The sequence below is a fragment of the Conger conger genome, chromosome 11 (assembly GCF_963514075.1).
Source record: "Conger conger chromosome 11, fConCon1.1, whole genome shotgun sequence".
In the NCBI taxonomy this organism is placed as follows: Eukaryota; Metazoa; Chordata; class Actinopteri; order Anguilliformes; family Congridae; genus Conger; species Conger conger.
Genome location: NC_083770.1, coordinates 43,079,928 through 43,097,916, shown reverse-complemented (window position 1 = coordinate 43,097,916; position 17,989 = coordinate 43,079,928). Strand labels below are relative to the sequence as shown.

Here is a 17,989-nt window from a genome sequence, read left to right as displayed (position 1 = left end):
ATGACATGAGGATTTTTGCATGTGGCTCAGGAAGGCACTCAAGTTTGAAGGAAAAAAAAAAACTACATTTGCTTAATCATTTCATGCAAAGATTTATTTTTGTTTTTAATATGAATCCTGTTGTCCACTTAACCTTTCAGCTGTCCTGTCTGGCTTGCTACTGTAAGCATGTACAGCAATCCAATTAAAAATGCTTGTGACAAAGCGAGAGATGACAGTATGGTACAATCTGACAGTGAATAGAGTTGGGAGATTGAAGGGGTGGGGAGGGGGAGGGGGGTGGTCTCCATATCGGGAATACAAAGTTCTGAAACAGCAGACAAAAAAGTTCTTAAAAGCAGTTGCTTGTATTTAACTGTGAACGATTCAAAAAAAAAAAAGAAAAAAAAAAGAATAAAAATAGTCTTTGATGTTTTGCACTACAGATTTTTGGCATTTTCCATTCTTTCTCACTTTGTCCCGAGTGTCTCTGTGTCACCTGACCGATTGCAGGTCATGCCTGTGGAGGAACTCTCCCTGCAGGCACTACCAGCCCAGTGGCTTTAATGGAGGTGGTCCAATTTCAATGACCTTAGCAGGGTCTGAAGCCTACTGTTGATTCCTAAAATCTTACTAGTGCTGTCTGTTTTTAAAACGGCCATTCCATCCCTCCAGATAATTCTGATAAACTATATTCCAAGGTTGAAAACCTGGCTAAGGTCACTGTGATTGTCGCCTTGTTCTGCGGGGTTTAATTCCCTGACTTTGGGTGAGAATATATTCATGCAGTAGCTTCAGTACTTGGGAGCTTGACTAGGAAATGAACGTGTCTGGGTACCACCTACTGTACTGAACCCCTCGGAGTCTTGCCTGGATATGTTTCATCCCAATAACCTCCATCTCACTGTAAGAGTAAACCAACCATCAGAGAACTACAGACAACACTGCCCTCTCCTGCATATTATATGAATTACATTTGCTGGAGACAAAAGTTTCAATGCAGTACTCAACAAATACACTGCATGTAAGCCGGAGACTATTGGACAAAAGGTGTCGTTCGCACTTTTCATAAGCGAGATCTTTCTGGTTTATGAGGACCATATGCATGTTGTAGGTGTTCCTTGCACTCAAAATACAGAGAATAATGATTAAATATGTGGAGAGCAGAAACATGTTTATGTTTCTTAAGATTGAGGAATTTGATTTGAATTTGAATTTGAATACGCGCATCACATGGGTCAGGGATTAGACCAAGGAAACGATATTGTAGAGAAATTTTGGCAAACATACATCTCTTAAAATCTCAAAACGTTCAGCTGGACACCTCAAACCCGGGTCCGGCCAGGGGGCTTCCAGACTCTCTTTCCACCCATCTCTCTATATGGCTTCCTTGTCTGACTTTGTTCATTCTGTATGGACGACTGATACTCCACGTTGATGTCCGTAGCTTGCTGGGGTACGCTCTCCGGGGTGGGCGGGGGTTTCGGGGTCTGGGCTTTCTCCGGTTCCTTCTGGACGACGATGTAGGCGCGGGCCGTCTCCCGCAGGTGGTCTATCGCCATGGGGATGAGGCTCACCACGCCCCCATAGTAGCTCCGGGCTTCGACACAGCTCAGCTTTTGGGTCACCTCATCGTCTGGGAATCTGCAGGGAGGGGACGGGGTGGTCACACTGTGATGAATCCCGTTTGCATTACAGCAGTGCTTCCCAAGCTCGGTCCTGGAGTACCCCTGTGTATGGTTTTTGCTTGCAAGAATTGCAGCAAGCTGTTAATCTTCCGTAATTAGATGCTTTTCATGTTTTGAGGGATTACTTATCCTCTTAAACCGCATTTTGACAGATAGCTAATGCGGTTTAAGAGGAAAAATAAAATTACCGTGTTCGTATTGTGCTTATTATGCTATATTACAAACAATGCATACATTTAGCAGAAATATTGCATAAAAAGGGTATTTTTAACTGATCAAATTTAAAATACTTAATTGAATCACTAGGCTCCTAATTCGTGAGTGTCGACACTTGTTGGCCCTCATTTAATTGTTTGCAAGATGGTACAGTAAGCACAATATGAACATGGACATTTAATTCTTCATGCCATAGCAAAGCTATTTCTGGCATAATGTGCTTTAAGGTAAATAATCAATTTTAAGATGAAAAGCACCGAATTAAGAAAGCTTAACAGTTTGTTGAAATTATTTGATGGCAAATGTGGTTGGAATGAAAACCAGCATACACAGAGGTACTCTAGGACCCAGTTGGGAACCACTGCTCTACAGAATTAGAATGGTCCAATTCCAATACTGTATGCTTTCTCTTTCCTGCATGATTCAATTGCATTCTATAGCTGAAGAGAAATTAAATGGTCAGACAAGTTCCTTCTGTCCCTGCAATTCCAAACTACTGATCTGTTACATCACAGATCATGAAACCCACCCACTTTTCCGGACATAACTATAAACTTGGGGAGCAAACCAGAAGGCAATACTCTCAAAGCTGTAAAAAATGAAAATACACTTTAAGCCATCTCTATTTTACACTGTCCCCAACCACCAGCTAGCTAGCAATGTCTTTACATGGAACTTCAATGGTGAAGACACAAAACTTTAAACAATGTTTCCTATTAACAGTGCCACTCAACTGTGCCCGCAAATTACTGATGTCAGTAGTTGGGCAGAGGAGGAACCGGCAGTTGTCCATCATACTGCCTGTGAAACCCAGGGCCTCCAGGATATCCAGAATCTCCATCAGGTCTTCCATGATTTCCAGGAAGGTTGCTAAAATACGGCGGTCTGTATGGTTGTTGCAGTGATCCTCACTGTACCACTGGACCTGTAGGGAACGACCTTGACTAAGATTAAAAAAATAAGTACACAGACAAGAGTGGAACTTAAGGATTTTTGAAATTTCCACTAGCCCTGCTGAAATGTTGCTAGCCTTGCTTCTAACTAAAGATATCAATGTCAGTTTACTGTCAATTTTCAGCCCTGTATATATTATGAGCACGGTCTTCAAGGGGCTTCGGCTCCAGGCTCTCCACATGAATAGGAATTTTAGAAGGGAAGCACAAACCCAGTATAATCTCCCGGATGTAAAACAATGATGTTCTTCAGTTGACAAATGACATCATGCTCTTGAAATTTTGAATTTGGGAAAGTGGCTGCTGAGCATGCTTCTGCTGCGGATAAGAGTGACGTGTCGACACCAGGTCTCACCTGTGCCACAGAACAGACTGGCTTGGTCTTATCTAGGGCTTGGTCACGCGACCGCTGAAGTGCCGTGATGAAGATGCCCTGTTGCTGTTTGAAGACCTTGTGCTTCTGTTCGGCTGTCTTCAGCTTGTCTTTAACCCTGTTCATGGCGGCCTCTTCCACTGCATTGATGCCGTGTTATTGTCTTGGAACTGGGGAGAATAAATATTTCAGGTCACTTTATTATATTTTATGAATAAATGTATGTTTTATTAATGCGTATCTAAATGTGAAACATCATGTAGTGGTAATATATGTTAACAGCTACATTGGGCTTGATTTCTGAATTCATTTTATACCTAAAAGACCTACCATAATCTTTCCACTATTGATTGTTTGATAGAAAATTTTGTAAATAAAACAGAATAATAGGCTCACCTAAGAAAAAGAATACATACATTGTATTCATCTACATGGCATTTTTACATACGGACTAAAAAAGCGTGCAGGTGACTGAGAAGCCAAGAGAGACAGCAGGCTGGGATCTGTGTATGTGTGTGTTTGTGTGTCTGTATGTTGTTGTGAGTGTGAGCATGTGTGAATGTAGTATATTTACTTCAGTGTGAGAGTATCAGGTGAGTGTGTGCGTGTCTGAGTGCATTTTTAAGTGTGTGCTTGCAAGTGTGTGCATCCATTTTGTCCTTGCATGCACATGTATAGTGGGCTCCAAAATTATTGGCACCCCTACTATTATTGGCAATGCACAAATAATACTTCAAAAAATAAACAATATGATTACTGAGAGAAACCCAAAATGCTGAACAAGAAAAATACTATACTTCATTAATGTTTCAATGGAACCAACCAAAATCATTGATTTAATAAAAAATATATTTCACCAAAATCAAGGTTCCATGATTATTGGCAACTCTGGTTTAATACTTGGTGCATCCACCTCTGGCAAGGAGCATGGAGTATTTTCCTGTAATGCTCGACAAGATTAAGGAAAACATTTGGTGGGATTTTGGACCTTTCCTCTATGCAGATCCTTCACATTCTTGGGTCAACTGTCCTCTTCAATTCAGCCCACAGGTTATTGATTGGACTGAATTGGCGCCTGAGATAGATTTTGTCACAGAACCATTTCTGTGCGGATTTTGGAATATGCTTTTTTTATATGCAGATTGTTCTTGCTGGAAAGTCCACCTACAGCCAAATATCAGCCTTTCTGGTAGTGGAAACCAGTTTGTCAGTCTAAAAATGCCTGATACTTGGTGGCATCCATTATACAATTTCTTTTATCCAGAGCCCCTGGGCCTCAGCCCCAAAACATCGCTGACCCATCACCAAATTTCACCGTGGGGATGACATGCATCTCCTTTTATGCATCTCTGTTTCAATGTCAAACATGCCGATGCTGTATCATTAACATTCGATTTTGGTCTCATTTGTTCATTTAAAATATGTTTGAATAGAGGTGCAGTAGTCAGATGAGACCGAATTGATCATTTTGGTCAGATACAGCATCGGTATATTTGGCGTCGAAACTGAGATGCATAAAAGCAGATGCGCGACATAGCCACTGTGAAATTGACTACCTAGCACAAAGGCAGGTCTATGTCGCTTGAAAGTCTCTGAACCAAGCCACAGAATCCAACTAAGCTACTGAATCAATCTGTCTGTCCGTAGCTACGTCCTTCTCATAACATTGTGGCCCCAGTGTGTCACATGCTTGTAAAGGAATCAAATAGTAAATAGAAAGGAATAGTACAGCCTTATGTGAAAGGTGGAGAAATTAAATAAATATAAAAATAAAGGAATACATCGGTGATGTGTGGGCAAAATACTAAATATAAAAAATATGCAACTACAAATAAATATAATTTAAACTAGCTATATAACGTCAGCTAACAATTTATCACATAAATTATATAACGTTACCTGCAGCTAAATATCTTAATTTGATGCTGGATTTTACTATGTGAGAAGGTGGCACTCACGCCCCCATAATTAGCTATAACTCTCATTTCAATGTACTGTAATTTAGCTAGCTGGCATGAGCTACATAGTTAACGGAGTTTAGCTACGTTTGTTCTTTATGACCTAGCTAAATCGCTATCTACAACCCAGACTAAATACGGTGAAAGGTTAGCTAGGATGCGAGGAGCTGTATGTAAGTGCATTGTGGATGTTTCTGTGAGTTTTTGTTGTCTATTTTAGCAGATTAACTAGCCGGCCAGTTCTCGTTCTTTTAACTTACCGATAGCAAACAAGCTCGCCTGGTAAAACGTTAAACTCCTCCGGCCTTTCAAATATTTGGTTACTAAGGAATCGTACTAGCGACTTGCTATTTTATGGACGTAAAAAAGGCCAGGGAGGTTTGGACGTTGCTAGGCAACGCGCTAACGTCGCTTTAGACTCATTGTTTTTATTGTCGCATGAAACGCGCACTCGTCTATCATTGGCCAAAAAATCTCCAATTGGACCTATTTACCAATCAGTGAAAAATGCGCATTTGTTGGTTGTGTGACGAGGATGACATGTTCGCATACCACATTGCTAGAAATAATAGAAATGGTGAAATGACCCTCAGTCTTGGATAAATGCAATCCAAAGAAGCGAGCCAGTTGTTTACAGACCGACACATGTAATAAGGTAAGTAGCTAGCCAGAAAGCTATGTTTTTACAGTTTTCCGATGTGGCTGGCACATAGTAGCATACGTGAGTTTATAATAACATTAATGTAATAACTTAATGTTGCATGGAATGATACTGGTGAAATTACCAAAGTACTCCGTTTTGGCACAGTTAAACTAACTTAATGGCGAAGACATGTCCTTTGGCGACCTGTATGTGTATTCGTAACTAAGCAGCTGCACAGCACTGAGAGTAGGTTGCAGCGTATCTATTTTCTCTAGCCTTCTGTTGGAATTGAGTTATTTTAATGTCACTGTGATGTTAATATTAACGTTAAGTGAATCTTAAAGTTGCGTTTTGTAATACGAAAGTTAATTTAGCTTGCTACAGCCTTACTGTACGTTAAGGTTAGCTGATTTTCCAGCATCAAAATGTAACGTAGCTAGCTAGCTAACGTTGAGCAAGCTAAATTAACGTACACATTACACGATTTAATTTAGCGGTCTTGGAGATTGGCATGCATGCTGGATTATTGAGAGCAAGTTAGCTATTTCTTTCTCAGTACAACCCGTAAGTTTTTGTCGCCCATTATGTTAGCTAGCTAACTATAGTAACGTTATTGTTAATTAATATCCAATAATATTTATAAGCATAGAAGTTACACTGTTACAAGTTAATCTACATATTATTTTGGCTGAAATGTTAATCTCTCCCTTTCTTTGGTTTCCAGGCATTACGCTACGCAGAAATGGATGCTACAACAAAACCTTTGAGAATTCCTCCCGAAATGTCTATTTATGCTGAAAAACACGAGATATTTGATTTAGTGCAGGCAAGTTCTGGGTATTATGTTGTGACATTCTGTCAAGCATTGAATCAAATTCAACCCCCCCCCTACTTCAAATGAAACTTCTAACGTAAATTAGATAATATGTTAGAAGTCTGTGTTGTAATTCCCAAGCGTATAGCTAACCAAGAGACAATTAACCATGGCGAAATAACAATTTATACAATAACAATAGCATGGCATTTCTTTTTTTTTATTGTAGTTGATGGTGACAAATCTATTGGTTGACAAGCCAGAAGACCCCCTACAGTACTTGATTGACTATCTGAAGAGGGGCACCTTAGATGGTGAGCGTCAATTCAAGCATCTTCTTGTTTTGGATTTATTTGTATGTATTGGGCTAAATAATTGTATCTACGTAAGTTAAAAATGAAGCTGTCTATACCACGATAATGATGATTAGCAGCCATTTCGCAGCCGTGGCATAGGTATGGTCCTTGAAATACAAGAAAATAACAAAGGTTTTGATAACTAGCAAATATATATTTTTCTCAGTGCCCTGGTCTGTTGAGAAATATTAATACTGTATGTGTACTATATATGTAACTTGCAATGATAATGAATACTTTGTCATTGCCACTAGGTGGAGCCCTGTATCTTTCGAACAGAAACCTTTAGAGAAAATTATTCTCAAACATGTGTACATTCCTTCCCCACAAGAAGTCAAATTAAAAAGCTTTAAAGAGCTCAACATCGAGGCAGCAGATGAAGTTGCACTCCAGCATCCATCTAATCTTGACCTGCAAGGATTAAAAGAAACCATGAAAATGGTCACTGACAATTCTTTCTTTTGCCTTTGTTTATAGTCCAGTACACATGAAATAAGTATCGAACTGTACTTTGCTGGTTGCCCATTGGACTAATGGATGGGTTTCTTTTTATTTAGTTCAAAGCAACCTCATAAACTCAGTTATTGAAAGGGGCCAGTTACCGCATTCACCATTATTGCCAGTCTTTGTCGCATTCGGCTGAAATGTTGATAATGTCCACACGGGGGTGCTACCAGTCCCTAGTTAGTCTAGCACGCTCCCTCCATTGATATTTGATTGTGTGGTGCAGTTCTGGCCCAGCGGAACAGCTTGAAGTTGAACCCGTTAAAAGGACTAAATTTTGGAAGCGAACAGACCCAGAAACCTTACCTCTATACCAGCCCTTTGTTTGCTAAAACTGTTATTTCATCAAATTAGTTTGTGTTGCCGAATGTGATGTTCAATCAAAGAATGCTATTTAAAATCAACGAGAAACCTACAGAAGAGTGGAAATAGTTGTTTTGTATCTTTTTCTTTTTTCTTTTGGTGAATTAACCATTTATTGTCACTGCCTAGTTCCCAGGGTAATGTTGCTGGGCCCACCGGCTTCTGGGAAAAGAACCATTGTGAGTATAACTTTCCACTTTTTCTATTAGTTCATCAATAACACGGGTGTACGCTTAACGCCAAACTCAAAAGTGTATGATTAATTTATAATATTTCAAGGGGTCAGAGAAATGATGCTGGATAATTGGGCACAGAGGGAATCTGGACCAATTTGTGATTTCCATGCGTTTTTGAGAATGTAGATGTCAGTGCAAATGTGAAACTGCTTCTCAATTTTCACAAGTAAAAATTGTTACGTTATATATATATATATATGTGCATGTATTTCCTTCCTTGAAAAGGGTTTTTTCATGCTTTAAAAATACTTTGCAAAATGATCAGAACTTCGAAAAAGTTTTGCATGTGGAAGAGGAAGTTGTGTAAAGTTATATGGTAATGGGAAAGGCATAAAATGGAAAGTAGGGAAAACTGCGGTATGTTCTTGCGTGTGTGTGAGTGTGTGTCTCGCGTGCATGCGCACAAACACACACAAGCTTGTCAAGCCATCATGAGACAGACTGTCAGGTTGTGCTTCTGCCAGTATGTCAGGAAATAAATGGCTTCTCTACATGTTACGCTTTGTCTTTTCTGCAGTAAATATGCAGCTGTGGAATGTATAGCATGCTCAGTGTCACCATTGCTATGTGTAATCTTGGACGTGGTCATCTGCCCAGCAGAGAAATAATGACACTTTAATGATGATCCCTGACTAATCCACAGGACCATGGAGCTGACGGAAGTGTGAAAGCCATGACAGGGAGGTGCCCTGACTCTGGGGCTGTATCTGCTGTTTGAAAGCCCCTGTCTCTCTACTCCCTTTTGCCAGGCCAAGCAGCTGTGTGAACACTCCCACGCTGTCCACGTCACTGCCAGCGGCGTCCTGAAGGGGGACACGGAGCTGGCCAGGAGGGCACAGCTGCACAGAGACCAGCAGCAGGTAGAGTCCGGGGAGGCCAGTCGGCTGGGGCTCTATGGAGCTCTGTGTTCAGAAACATGCACAAAGACGCCCCCCCCCAGAGGCAATGCGGCCCTCCAGGACTACTGACACCCCTACTGTACAGTATGTATAGAACAACATGCTAATTTCATGCCTATGAACTTTGTATGTTGTTTCTGAAAATACCCTGTGTCGTTTAACCCTTTCAGTCCAAAGAGTGCCATATGACACTCTCCACCTTATACCTTTTCAGCAACTCAAAATGGCCGTCATACGATTGTTTTCAGCCCCTATTAAAACCCTACTAAATTTTCTAAACTTTCCCAATTTTCTCAGCCAAAGCCAAAACCCCTTTCATATTGGGCTTAGGACTGAAAGGGTTAAATGGAGACCCAGGTGTACATTACCAGAAAACTGGACTCCACATTTTTGGTTCTGCAGTTGGGTCACAGGTGAGCGCATGTTCATTTGAATTTTCCTGACATAGACTTTGCATAGATAGCCGAACAAAAAAAAGAAAGAAGCATTTAAGATCGTTTAGGGTACCTGTCCGAACTCTATTTCCCTTTATTTAGCCATGCGCTTATTCCACACAGACTCCCAGCTGGAGAGAAAGTGCAAAACAAGGGTTTTTTTCCCTCTCTCGCAAGTCCGCCTCATCCTGACACCCTGGAAAATGAGTTAATTTGTCCTCATTAAAAGCTTAAAAATGCATGAATAAATGATGAAAACAGAAGAAACATTTTCTTATTTATGCTCGGCTATATGTAAAATACACTAAAGTGGAATAAATAAGCGTGCACAGTAAAGCCTGTTTACACAGTTGCCCTCCCTCCATATCAAATGTCGACACTTCACAGGAGTGTGAGGCTCGCTGGGTGCCTGCCGGTCGGTGATTGGACGGGGGGGTTAGGGGGCTTGTTTAGTTGGACCTTAGAGAGGCGAGTAAACGCAATTAAACGAGGATACCCTGGCTTTCCGTTCTCTGAGTCCGTAAGCGAGCAGATCTGAAAAGTTTAATAAAAAGCGGGGGGGGGGGGGGGGGGGGGGGGTGGAAAAAAAAAGCAAAAACAGCCCACAGAAGGCAGTCCCAGCGGTTTAATTATTTTAATTATCGTCCTCTTTCACACTTTCTGCGGGAAAAAAAAATTAAAAGAAAAAATAAGCCGGTGATGGATGGTGGGGGGAGGGGAGTGGTGCCATTAAAAGATGGTGGTTTGGGTTAATCTGATTAAAGCGGTGATGGGGGGGGAGGGGGGATTAGAAGTCAGGTATGCTGGAGCCCATCACGGGGAAGTGAAGCTGAACTTTAGCGGGAGCTGAAGCGTTTGAGCCGCGTCTCGGCGAAATGGCGGGTGTTTCATTATTTATCTGCCCGTGCAGGCCGTTTCCTGGGGCTGCCTTACAAGTTGTTTGTCACCACAGGATTGATTCTCCTCCCCCGACACACGAGGCATCCCGAGGCCCCAAGAATCGCACGCTTAAGAGTGGTAACGTTACACTGACAGTGTGCGGGAAAAGCTCAGTGTGAAGCAGAGGAGGACTATTCCATATTCAGCGTTCACTCCATTCATCTTCTACGCACATCTCAAGGATAATTAAAGCAAACATGCACCTGACCACAATTTGGAGTGCCACAACAAAAATACGTTTTAGTAAATGAGAGATTACAGTTTTAGATTTTTAATAAATTAGCTAAAATCTTGAAAGCATGCTTTCATTTAGAGTGTAGATTGACGGGCAAAAATGGCAATTTTATCAATTTAAAATTTAATCTACTACACAAAGAAGTGTGCAAAAAGTGAAGGGGTCTGAATACTTTCTGAAGCCGCTGTAGTATTCGAGCCCCTCAACAGGCAAACCCCCCCCTACACCCCCCCTCCCCCCTGGGGCTCTGCTCTCCCGCTTTCACACCAGCCCTTCCCTGAAGGTGACACTTCAAAGCCAGGCCCTGCTGACACCACACCGCCTGTCAGCCGGCGTGTAGCCGGGTCAGCCCCGAGACCCTCAGGGGACGTGCCCACTCCCGGTGAAACCCGCCATGTTGGCATAACCCTCCAGTCGCTCCGCGTTGGTGAAACCCTCCCTTCACCCCACTGTGGTGAAACCCTCCAGTAGCTCCGCGTTGGCGAAACCCTCCAGTCGCCCCGCATTGCTGAGACCCTCCTTTCGGCCCACACTGGGAGACCCTCCAGTCGCCCCGCTTTGGCGAAACCCTCCCTTCGCTCCGTGTTGACGAAAACCCTCCTGTCGCCCACACGTTGGCGAGACGCCGTTCGCAACACAGATAAAATAAACATCCCCGTTTCCTAAACCACTGCTGGGTGCAGTTACCTGCTAGTGCGGTGGGTTGAGTCAAGGAGAGGAGGAAGGAGGGAGGGAGGGAGGGGGGGGGGGGTTCTCTTTTGAAGTGGCGACATGAATATGGAAGCTCTCCTGTCTCCTGCCCCCTCCCTCTGCTGTCCTCACACAGGAAGTCCCCAGTGAGCTGTGGATCAGGCTGCTTCAGCAGCGTCTGTCACGGACGGACTGCGTCCAACAGGTGAGAGCCCCTCCCAACCGCCACACGCCACACGCTGCATTTCAGCCATTTAGCAGACACTCTTATCCAGAGCGACTCGCACAGCTGGAATACTTACACGCGCTGTACGTTTCTACAGCTGGATATTTACTAAAGAAATTCAGCCTAAGTACCTTGCTCAAGAGTACAAACTCTCACATACGCACGCACACACACACTCTTATCGTGGTTAAATAACCTCTCGGTGAGTGAAGTATTTTGTAAACGCATCAATCGATCAATTTGTCACCCTGGATTTCCACTGCGACCAAAGCAGCAGCTCGAAGAAGGTCGTAGGTTCGATTCCCATATTGGGGGGATGGAATGCAATTTATGCAGTAAAATAGTGGGCATATATGAAGTAATGCAAGTGTATAAGTCTATAATAATGCAAACATTAAAATAAGCACTGTCAAGCAAGGGATCAATGAAATAATAATAGTAATGTGCCGTAAATGCTCGTCAGAGTGCGGGTCTGGTTCTGTTGGATGTCAGCTTGGGGTCGGGGGGTTATGGACACCTGTTGTCAAAGCCAATACGCATTGCTGCTGTGCTTCCAGAAGGTTCCACTTCGCGAGGATAATGAGAGTTGTGCGACAAGCTGGGCTCTGTTTAATGCTGCGACGCAGACGCGTCTCTTTCTCTCTCTTTCTCTGTGACTCTTTCCCTCTCTCTCTCTCTCCGCTCACCTTTTTTCTGTGGGTTCGCTCAGTAGGCGTGTTTGGGGCCCTGCTCCTCTGTGCTGCTGTGTTCTGCTGCGTGCTGTGTTCTGCTACGTGCTGTGTTCTGCTGCGTGCTGTGTTCTGCTACGTGAGCGGTTGGCACAACCTTCCGAGTGACACCGTATCATCGCAGAGGTTGCGCTAGCCCTTGAAATGCTGCACAACACATTTCATTTATTTCAGTTTTTGCCATAATTTGCCAACTCACAATAAAAACACAATAAATATTTGTTGTTCATCATTTTATGATGACACATTTTATGATGACGGAAGTGAGAGACAGCAGATTAGTGGGATGAAAGAAAAGCTACAAATAATGTTTTGCCGCTCTGATCAAAACATCTGACCACACAGGCTAATATGCCTCAAAATAATATGAATCACTTAGCCTTTGGAAGCAGCTGTCATTCATATTTTAATGTTGACAGATTTAACAGGAATTGGAAACGAAAAACAGTACAAGTGCAAGCATTTATGAAATACAATGTCTAACTCACAGTTAGGCCAATATGTGCCATGAGAGCAATAATACATAAAAGCAAGCTAGGGAATCGGTTTTCTTTATTTTATTCAAATCAATCCGTTTTCTATGAATTTTGCAATGACACCTACTAGGTAGTAATGATTGATTGATAACTGGTTGTGTACGTGCCCACTCAATCTTTTTTATTTTCTCATAAAGCAGTGTAGGCCTTCAACTGTGTGTTGGAACTTGGCTCCATTTCTTCATTCATCATAAAAGAAGAAGCATGTTAAAATGGAGGATATTTCTTCATGTAATATGATGAGAACAAAGCGAATATGTATTTGGAAACAATGATGCTTTTTCCTCGTAAGCCATTGTATATGCTGACACCAGGTAGTGTCCAGGGGGCTGAACTTCACGCAGTTTGAATGCGGTGGACTGTGGGAAATTGGCCATGGCGAATTTACTGCCTCTGTTCCTTTACCGTTCCTAAGCCCCGCCCAATCTAGCGACCTCAGTCAAAACATTCTTTCAAGATGGCGCTACCCATACCATTACGCCAGCTATCGCTGGAGATAATAGATTGTTGCTGGAGATCAGATACATTTCTTCGAGCCGGCAGCAAGCCTTACATATTACGCTGCCGAACTCCTCATTTGGGCCTCTAGTCACGAAGTGCTTTGATAATGACAAAATGGGAGCTGGTCTAAACTGGTCAACGAGCTACCAGCTGTTTCAAAATCTATGTTGAGCTGTTTTTTTCAGCTGGGCTTTGTTTCTGTTTAGTGTACTGTACAAAGGAGCACAAGGTTAGAGGAAGCAGGCCAGTTTGCTAAGCTAAAGTTTGGGGATTGTCGAGCAGGCTAGCTGATCATTTAGCATGGAACAGGGGAAGTGAGGGCAACATTAACGCATTAGCAGCAGTACAGACAAACGCAGGAGGAGAGCGTGCGTATGTTAATCCATTCAGTTGAACTGTGATCAAAGGCTGAGGCCAGCCAGCCTCCTCCACGCACCTCCAGGCAAAGAGCGGCTGCTTCAGGAGAGGAAAATGGCTACTTCTGAAAATCAATACGACATATTAGGACTCTGTACCGAAGAGAGGCCTTGGGTAGGGAAGTTGGTGGAGGGGGGTTATTTCTTTAAGCAGGTCAGGGAGGATCATGTCTGTTAGCCTTCGTGGTTCTCTGTGGATATGTTGTGTGTTGTTTGAGCTATCCAGCATTGGTAACTGCTGCTGAACAGCAAATGAGGACTTGTCATGGCGGTAGCATTCTGTGACTCGGAGATTGTAAGAGTGGGGCAGACCTGGGTCAATGTTTTGGATTCAATTACTTTTCCGTGTTCGATTGATGTGGCCTGGTGCAATTGAGCCAACCAAGAAGAAGGCAGGGCTTTCTCAGTTTCTGAGAGTACTTCATAGGTTCTAATACACCAGACAAGTAAAATGTAGAAAAGTATTTGAATCCAAAACCATTCCGTATTTGACCCAGGTCACCTGGAGCAATGCAGTGTTAAGGGCCTTGCTTAAGGGCCCAACAGCTGTGTGGATGTTATCGTGGCTACACCGGGGATCAAACCATCACCCTTCCGCGTCCAAGTCATGTACCTTAGCCACTAGGTTGCCCCACTCAGAATCTCCCCAAAGCATGTCAGGCTGCCAGATGTCCTCAGTGAGACACCTCCTCCAATCAGCGCAAGCTCTTCTCCTGTAGGGTGTGAAATAGTCACTGGCTCAGAGGTGACATTGGAGAATTGCAGTGCGCTGGTGTGGATGCACTTAGCGCTAACTCACTAACTCCACAGGCACAACTGGCATCTGGGAGAAAAGTACAAAAGCAGGGAAAACGATACAAAAGGCAAAAGTCTTGGTGATCCATGAATGAAATTTAGCCAAAGGCCCACATTTCTCTCAATGCGCTCAGTTATTATGATTTTCTTTGTTTTGCTGCAGCAATACTCCTCTCAGCTCCTGCCACCTCCTCTGTGTCTCTTGACATTTTCTTTAAATATATTTGTTTCAGATTTTTCAGTTTTCTCCCAATTTAGTAGCCAATTGTGCCTTATCCATTCCAATTGGCCGTGTGTTTGCTTGGGCTACACCCCCACGGGCAATTTGGTGGGCACACTGGGTGTATCCCTCGGCGGCCCGGATGGATCCGATGATCCTGAGAATGACACGCCTTCTCCAAGCCGGATCGTCCCACCTGCGACCGTAACCCGGGGTGCTGTCGTATGCGCCGATCTCACTGAACCCCCCTCGATGAGCCAATCATGCCACTAAATTAAGTGCGTTAGTTAAGTAACTAATTTATTAACAGCACACATGTATTTCGGGTCCCTTTCCACGTTGTCTGTTTGCTGATGCGGTCTTTATTTGACACAGTGCAAAAGCGTGACTGCTGTCACAAAGGAATCGCGCCAGTCGATCTGAGGTACGAACTCCGGCCCACGTCTCTTCCTGTGCCACGCATAGCCTCGCCCCTGTCGTCCTGTTGTCCTGGCATCCGTTTGCTGCTCCCACCACCAGAAGAAACAAACACAAAAAGCACACACCATTATTTCTCTTGATAGTTAAATACTCTCTGAAGTGTCAGTTTCCCTGTAGTTGTAAGAAAAAAATATTTATATCATTAAAACTGCAAACGGGTTTTTTTCCCTTTCTAAACTCTGCAAATTGCTTTGCTTAAGCGGAATAAATTACTAAACTTTTTCGCTTGGCTTCCTTTAACTTTGGCCTTTTATGTTTAGGAGTTTGTGATTATTATTTTCTTTTAATCTGGTAATGGATAAAGGATGCTCATCCCTTCCGGCTAAATGTCTGACGGCGTTTATCCACTTATTTTTTAATTTATTTATTCCCTGTTAATCACCATAAATGCGGGGAAATGAGGCTGGCGCTGAGGCTATTTCTCCATAGCTGCAGGGCGTTTTGAGTCTGCCGCAGTTCCAGGTGGAAGAAGGCTGTCTGTCAGAGACGAGCTCCTTCATCTCGCCGCCCCTGTCTTCACACGCGCATTAATGAGCTAATGACAGAGTGATTGACGCGTGGCATCGAAACCGCGTTCCAGGCACCTCCGCTTAATTATCCTGCTGTTTGGCCGTGCGGCAATGCGTGTGTGTGTGTCCCTGTATGTGTGTGTGTTCTGTGTGTGTGTGTGTGTTCCCTGTGTGTGTGTGTTCTCCATGTGTGTATTCTCTCTGTGTGTATGCGTGTTCTCCGTGTGTGTGTGTTCTCCGTGTGTGTGTTCTCTGTCTACCCGTTTTTCAGTGTAACCAACTTTGAATGTTAATGATTCCTAATCCAGGTTGCAGAGTTCACCACTTGTCTGTCAGCATTTTACCCAACTATTTTATTTTATCTCTCCTCTGTTCGCGAATCCGTTGTTTGCGCAACTTTGGAACTGTAATCTACGGGGAAATCAAACAGGTCTGGGATGATAGGAAAAATTATAATGAACGCAGAACTGAAAGGAAATAAAATGAGTATTGTGACAGACTGAAATTGGCGCGAACTGCTTGTGTAAGTACAGGGACAGGTCTACCACGCACACGAGAGACTCGAGTCGCACACCCTTCCAATCAGTTTTTACTTTAAGTGATGCTTTTTGAAGCCTTGAAGACTTTAATGATATTTTTAAAAGATAGGAGGGTCGCAGTCCTACAGTGTATGTGCAGGTATGAGGCAGAAGTGGTGAACAGCTCTTAATAGTGCTTTGAGAAGCAGCATGAATGGGCAAGAGCCATCCTGTCCTTTTAATTAAAAAAAAAAAGAGCCAATGCTGTGTTTATGATGTTAATGAGCATTTCATTATCATGCGGACAGAATATACCAGATACCGGTGGAAATGACCCTCTGTTGTAGATGTCACGGTGTTGTTTTGCGGTGTATGTTATTTCTCTTTAGTTTCAGAGCTAATTTTCTTCTTTAAATGCAGCTGTAATTTACTCATTACTGCATTTTTCTTCAGGTTCTTGCACTTTTTCGCAAAAAGAAGTGGGGGTATGCGAGGAACAGAATTTTGTAATTATTATGAGCAAAGTGGAGAGTATGGCAAGTCTCAATGTGACTGATAAATATTGATGCATGAATACCGTATGCAGGCGAAGGATCCGGCCAGTTATTTATTTATGCACAATTATCCGTGCCCGAAAATTGAGCGCACAAAAGTTTTCCTATTTTCAAGCCTGCCCGTGTTATCCGACGGAAAAAGAAAATGTTTAAAAAATAAATTCAGCTCTTGTAAATAATTGGTGCTGATGAAAAATGCATCGCACACTCCAGCAGGACTTTGGCTGTGTGAAGTTAGGTCTCATTACTGGGCTCTGATACAGTAATGGCGGCTGGGGCTGTCACGCCATTGGTGGTGGTGACGGTGTGGGGGAGGGAGGGGGGGCGGGTTAATTTATTTTGATCAATTTTGCCTTGAATCAAATATTTGCTTCTGCTGGGGATGCCCATTTTTTTCATTGTGGACAAAAGATAATTAATACACACCGCCTTTCACCAGTGTTTTAACTTGTGCTGAAATGAAGGAAATGCAGGAAAACATTACTTATTGAAATGAGGACCGGTATATTTCTTTGCATCAAAAGTCTTATGTTACTGGTTATATCATGTGCTATAAGTATATACTGCTGCAAGTAAATGCTTACTTTTTAGTGATCAAGTTGAATCACATTCAAATCACATTCGTAGCTTAGTTTGGTGAGGCTGGCCTAAATTATTTATTTTTTAATTTGTCAACTAATGTGTAGTTACCCAGTATTAAAAAATTGGTTTGCGCGGATTCACAGAAAGTTTGCGTTAGACCAGCAGAGCTGCCAGCTCCACTACATAGTTTGTGGTAGCTTTTTCTGGTGCCTCTTTGCAAGGGTAGCGAAATTCAATTCACAGAGAACGATTCACACTTCTGCTGGCAAGGGACCCACCAGCACGGTTTCACAGCATGGTACAGCATGGAAAAGGGGCTTTGGGTGTTCCCCTCTGGTACCTCCTTCCCCCACAGACACCACACCCCTGCCCCCCTCCCCCAAACACCACTGCACCCCTCACCCCCCCCCTGCCAAAAAGAAAACTGGTACTACCCTCTGCCACCCGCAACCACCCCTACCCCCCGGGCTCCTGTAGTGTTACCCTCTCCACCTGCACCCCCTCCCACCAAAACAGCAGCTGTATTACCCTCTCCCACCTCTGCCCCCCCCAGACACCAGTGGTATAACACTAGCATACCCCCACCCACCCCCGTCCCCTGAAACAGCTGCAGCGTTGCCCTCTCCACGGCCTGCGCTGTGTGG

General features: G+C 43.3%; 2 protein-coding genes across 2 annotated transcripts in view; one reads left to right on the top strand and one right to left on the bottom strand.

Moving 5' to 3' along the window:
• Positions 1-121: 121 nt before the first annotated feature.
• On the bottom strand, positions 122-5,471 carry spaca9 (sperm acrosome associated 9). Its single transcript, XM_061261132.1, has 4 exons — positions 5,428-5,471; positions 3,192-3,379; positions 2,618-2,808; positions 122-1,623 (listed from the first exon to the last, which is right to left on the bottom strand). Exons 2-4 carry the CDS (start codon positions 3,333-3,335, stop codon positions 1,305-1,307), a joined length of 654 nt encoding a protein of 217 aa, XP_061117116.1. The 5' UTR covers positions 3,336-3,379; positions 5,428-5,471; the 3' UTR covers positions 122-1,304.
• Positions 5,472-5,738: 267 nt separating this feature from the next.
• Positions 5,739-17,989, top strand: part of ak8 (adenylate kinase 8) — a 45,078-nt gene continuing 32,827 nt past the window's right edge. Inside the window, exons 1-6 of the mRNA XM_061261719.1 lie at positions 5,739-5,822; positions 6,535-6,636; positions 6,854-6,938; positions 7,977-8,026; positions 8,833-8,943; positions 11,417-11,485. Of these exons, the coding sequence (XP_061117703.1) occupies positions 6,553-6,636; positions 6,854-6,938; positions 7,977-8,026; positions 8,833-8,943; positions 11,417-11,485 (399 nt within the window). The 5' untranslated portion in view covers positions 5,739-5,822; positions 6,535-6,552. The remainder of the gene's footprint in view (positions 5,823-6,534; positions 6,637-6,853; positions 6,939-7,976; positions 8,027-8,832; positions 8,944-11,416; positions 11,486-17,989) is intronic.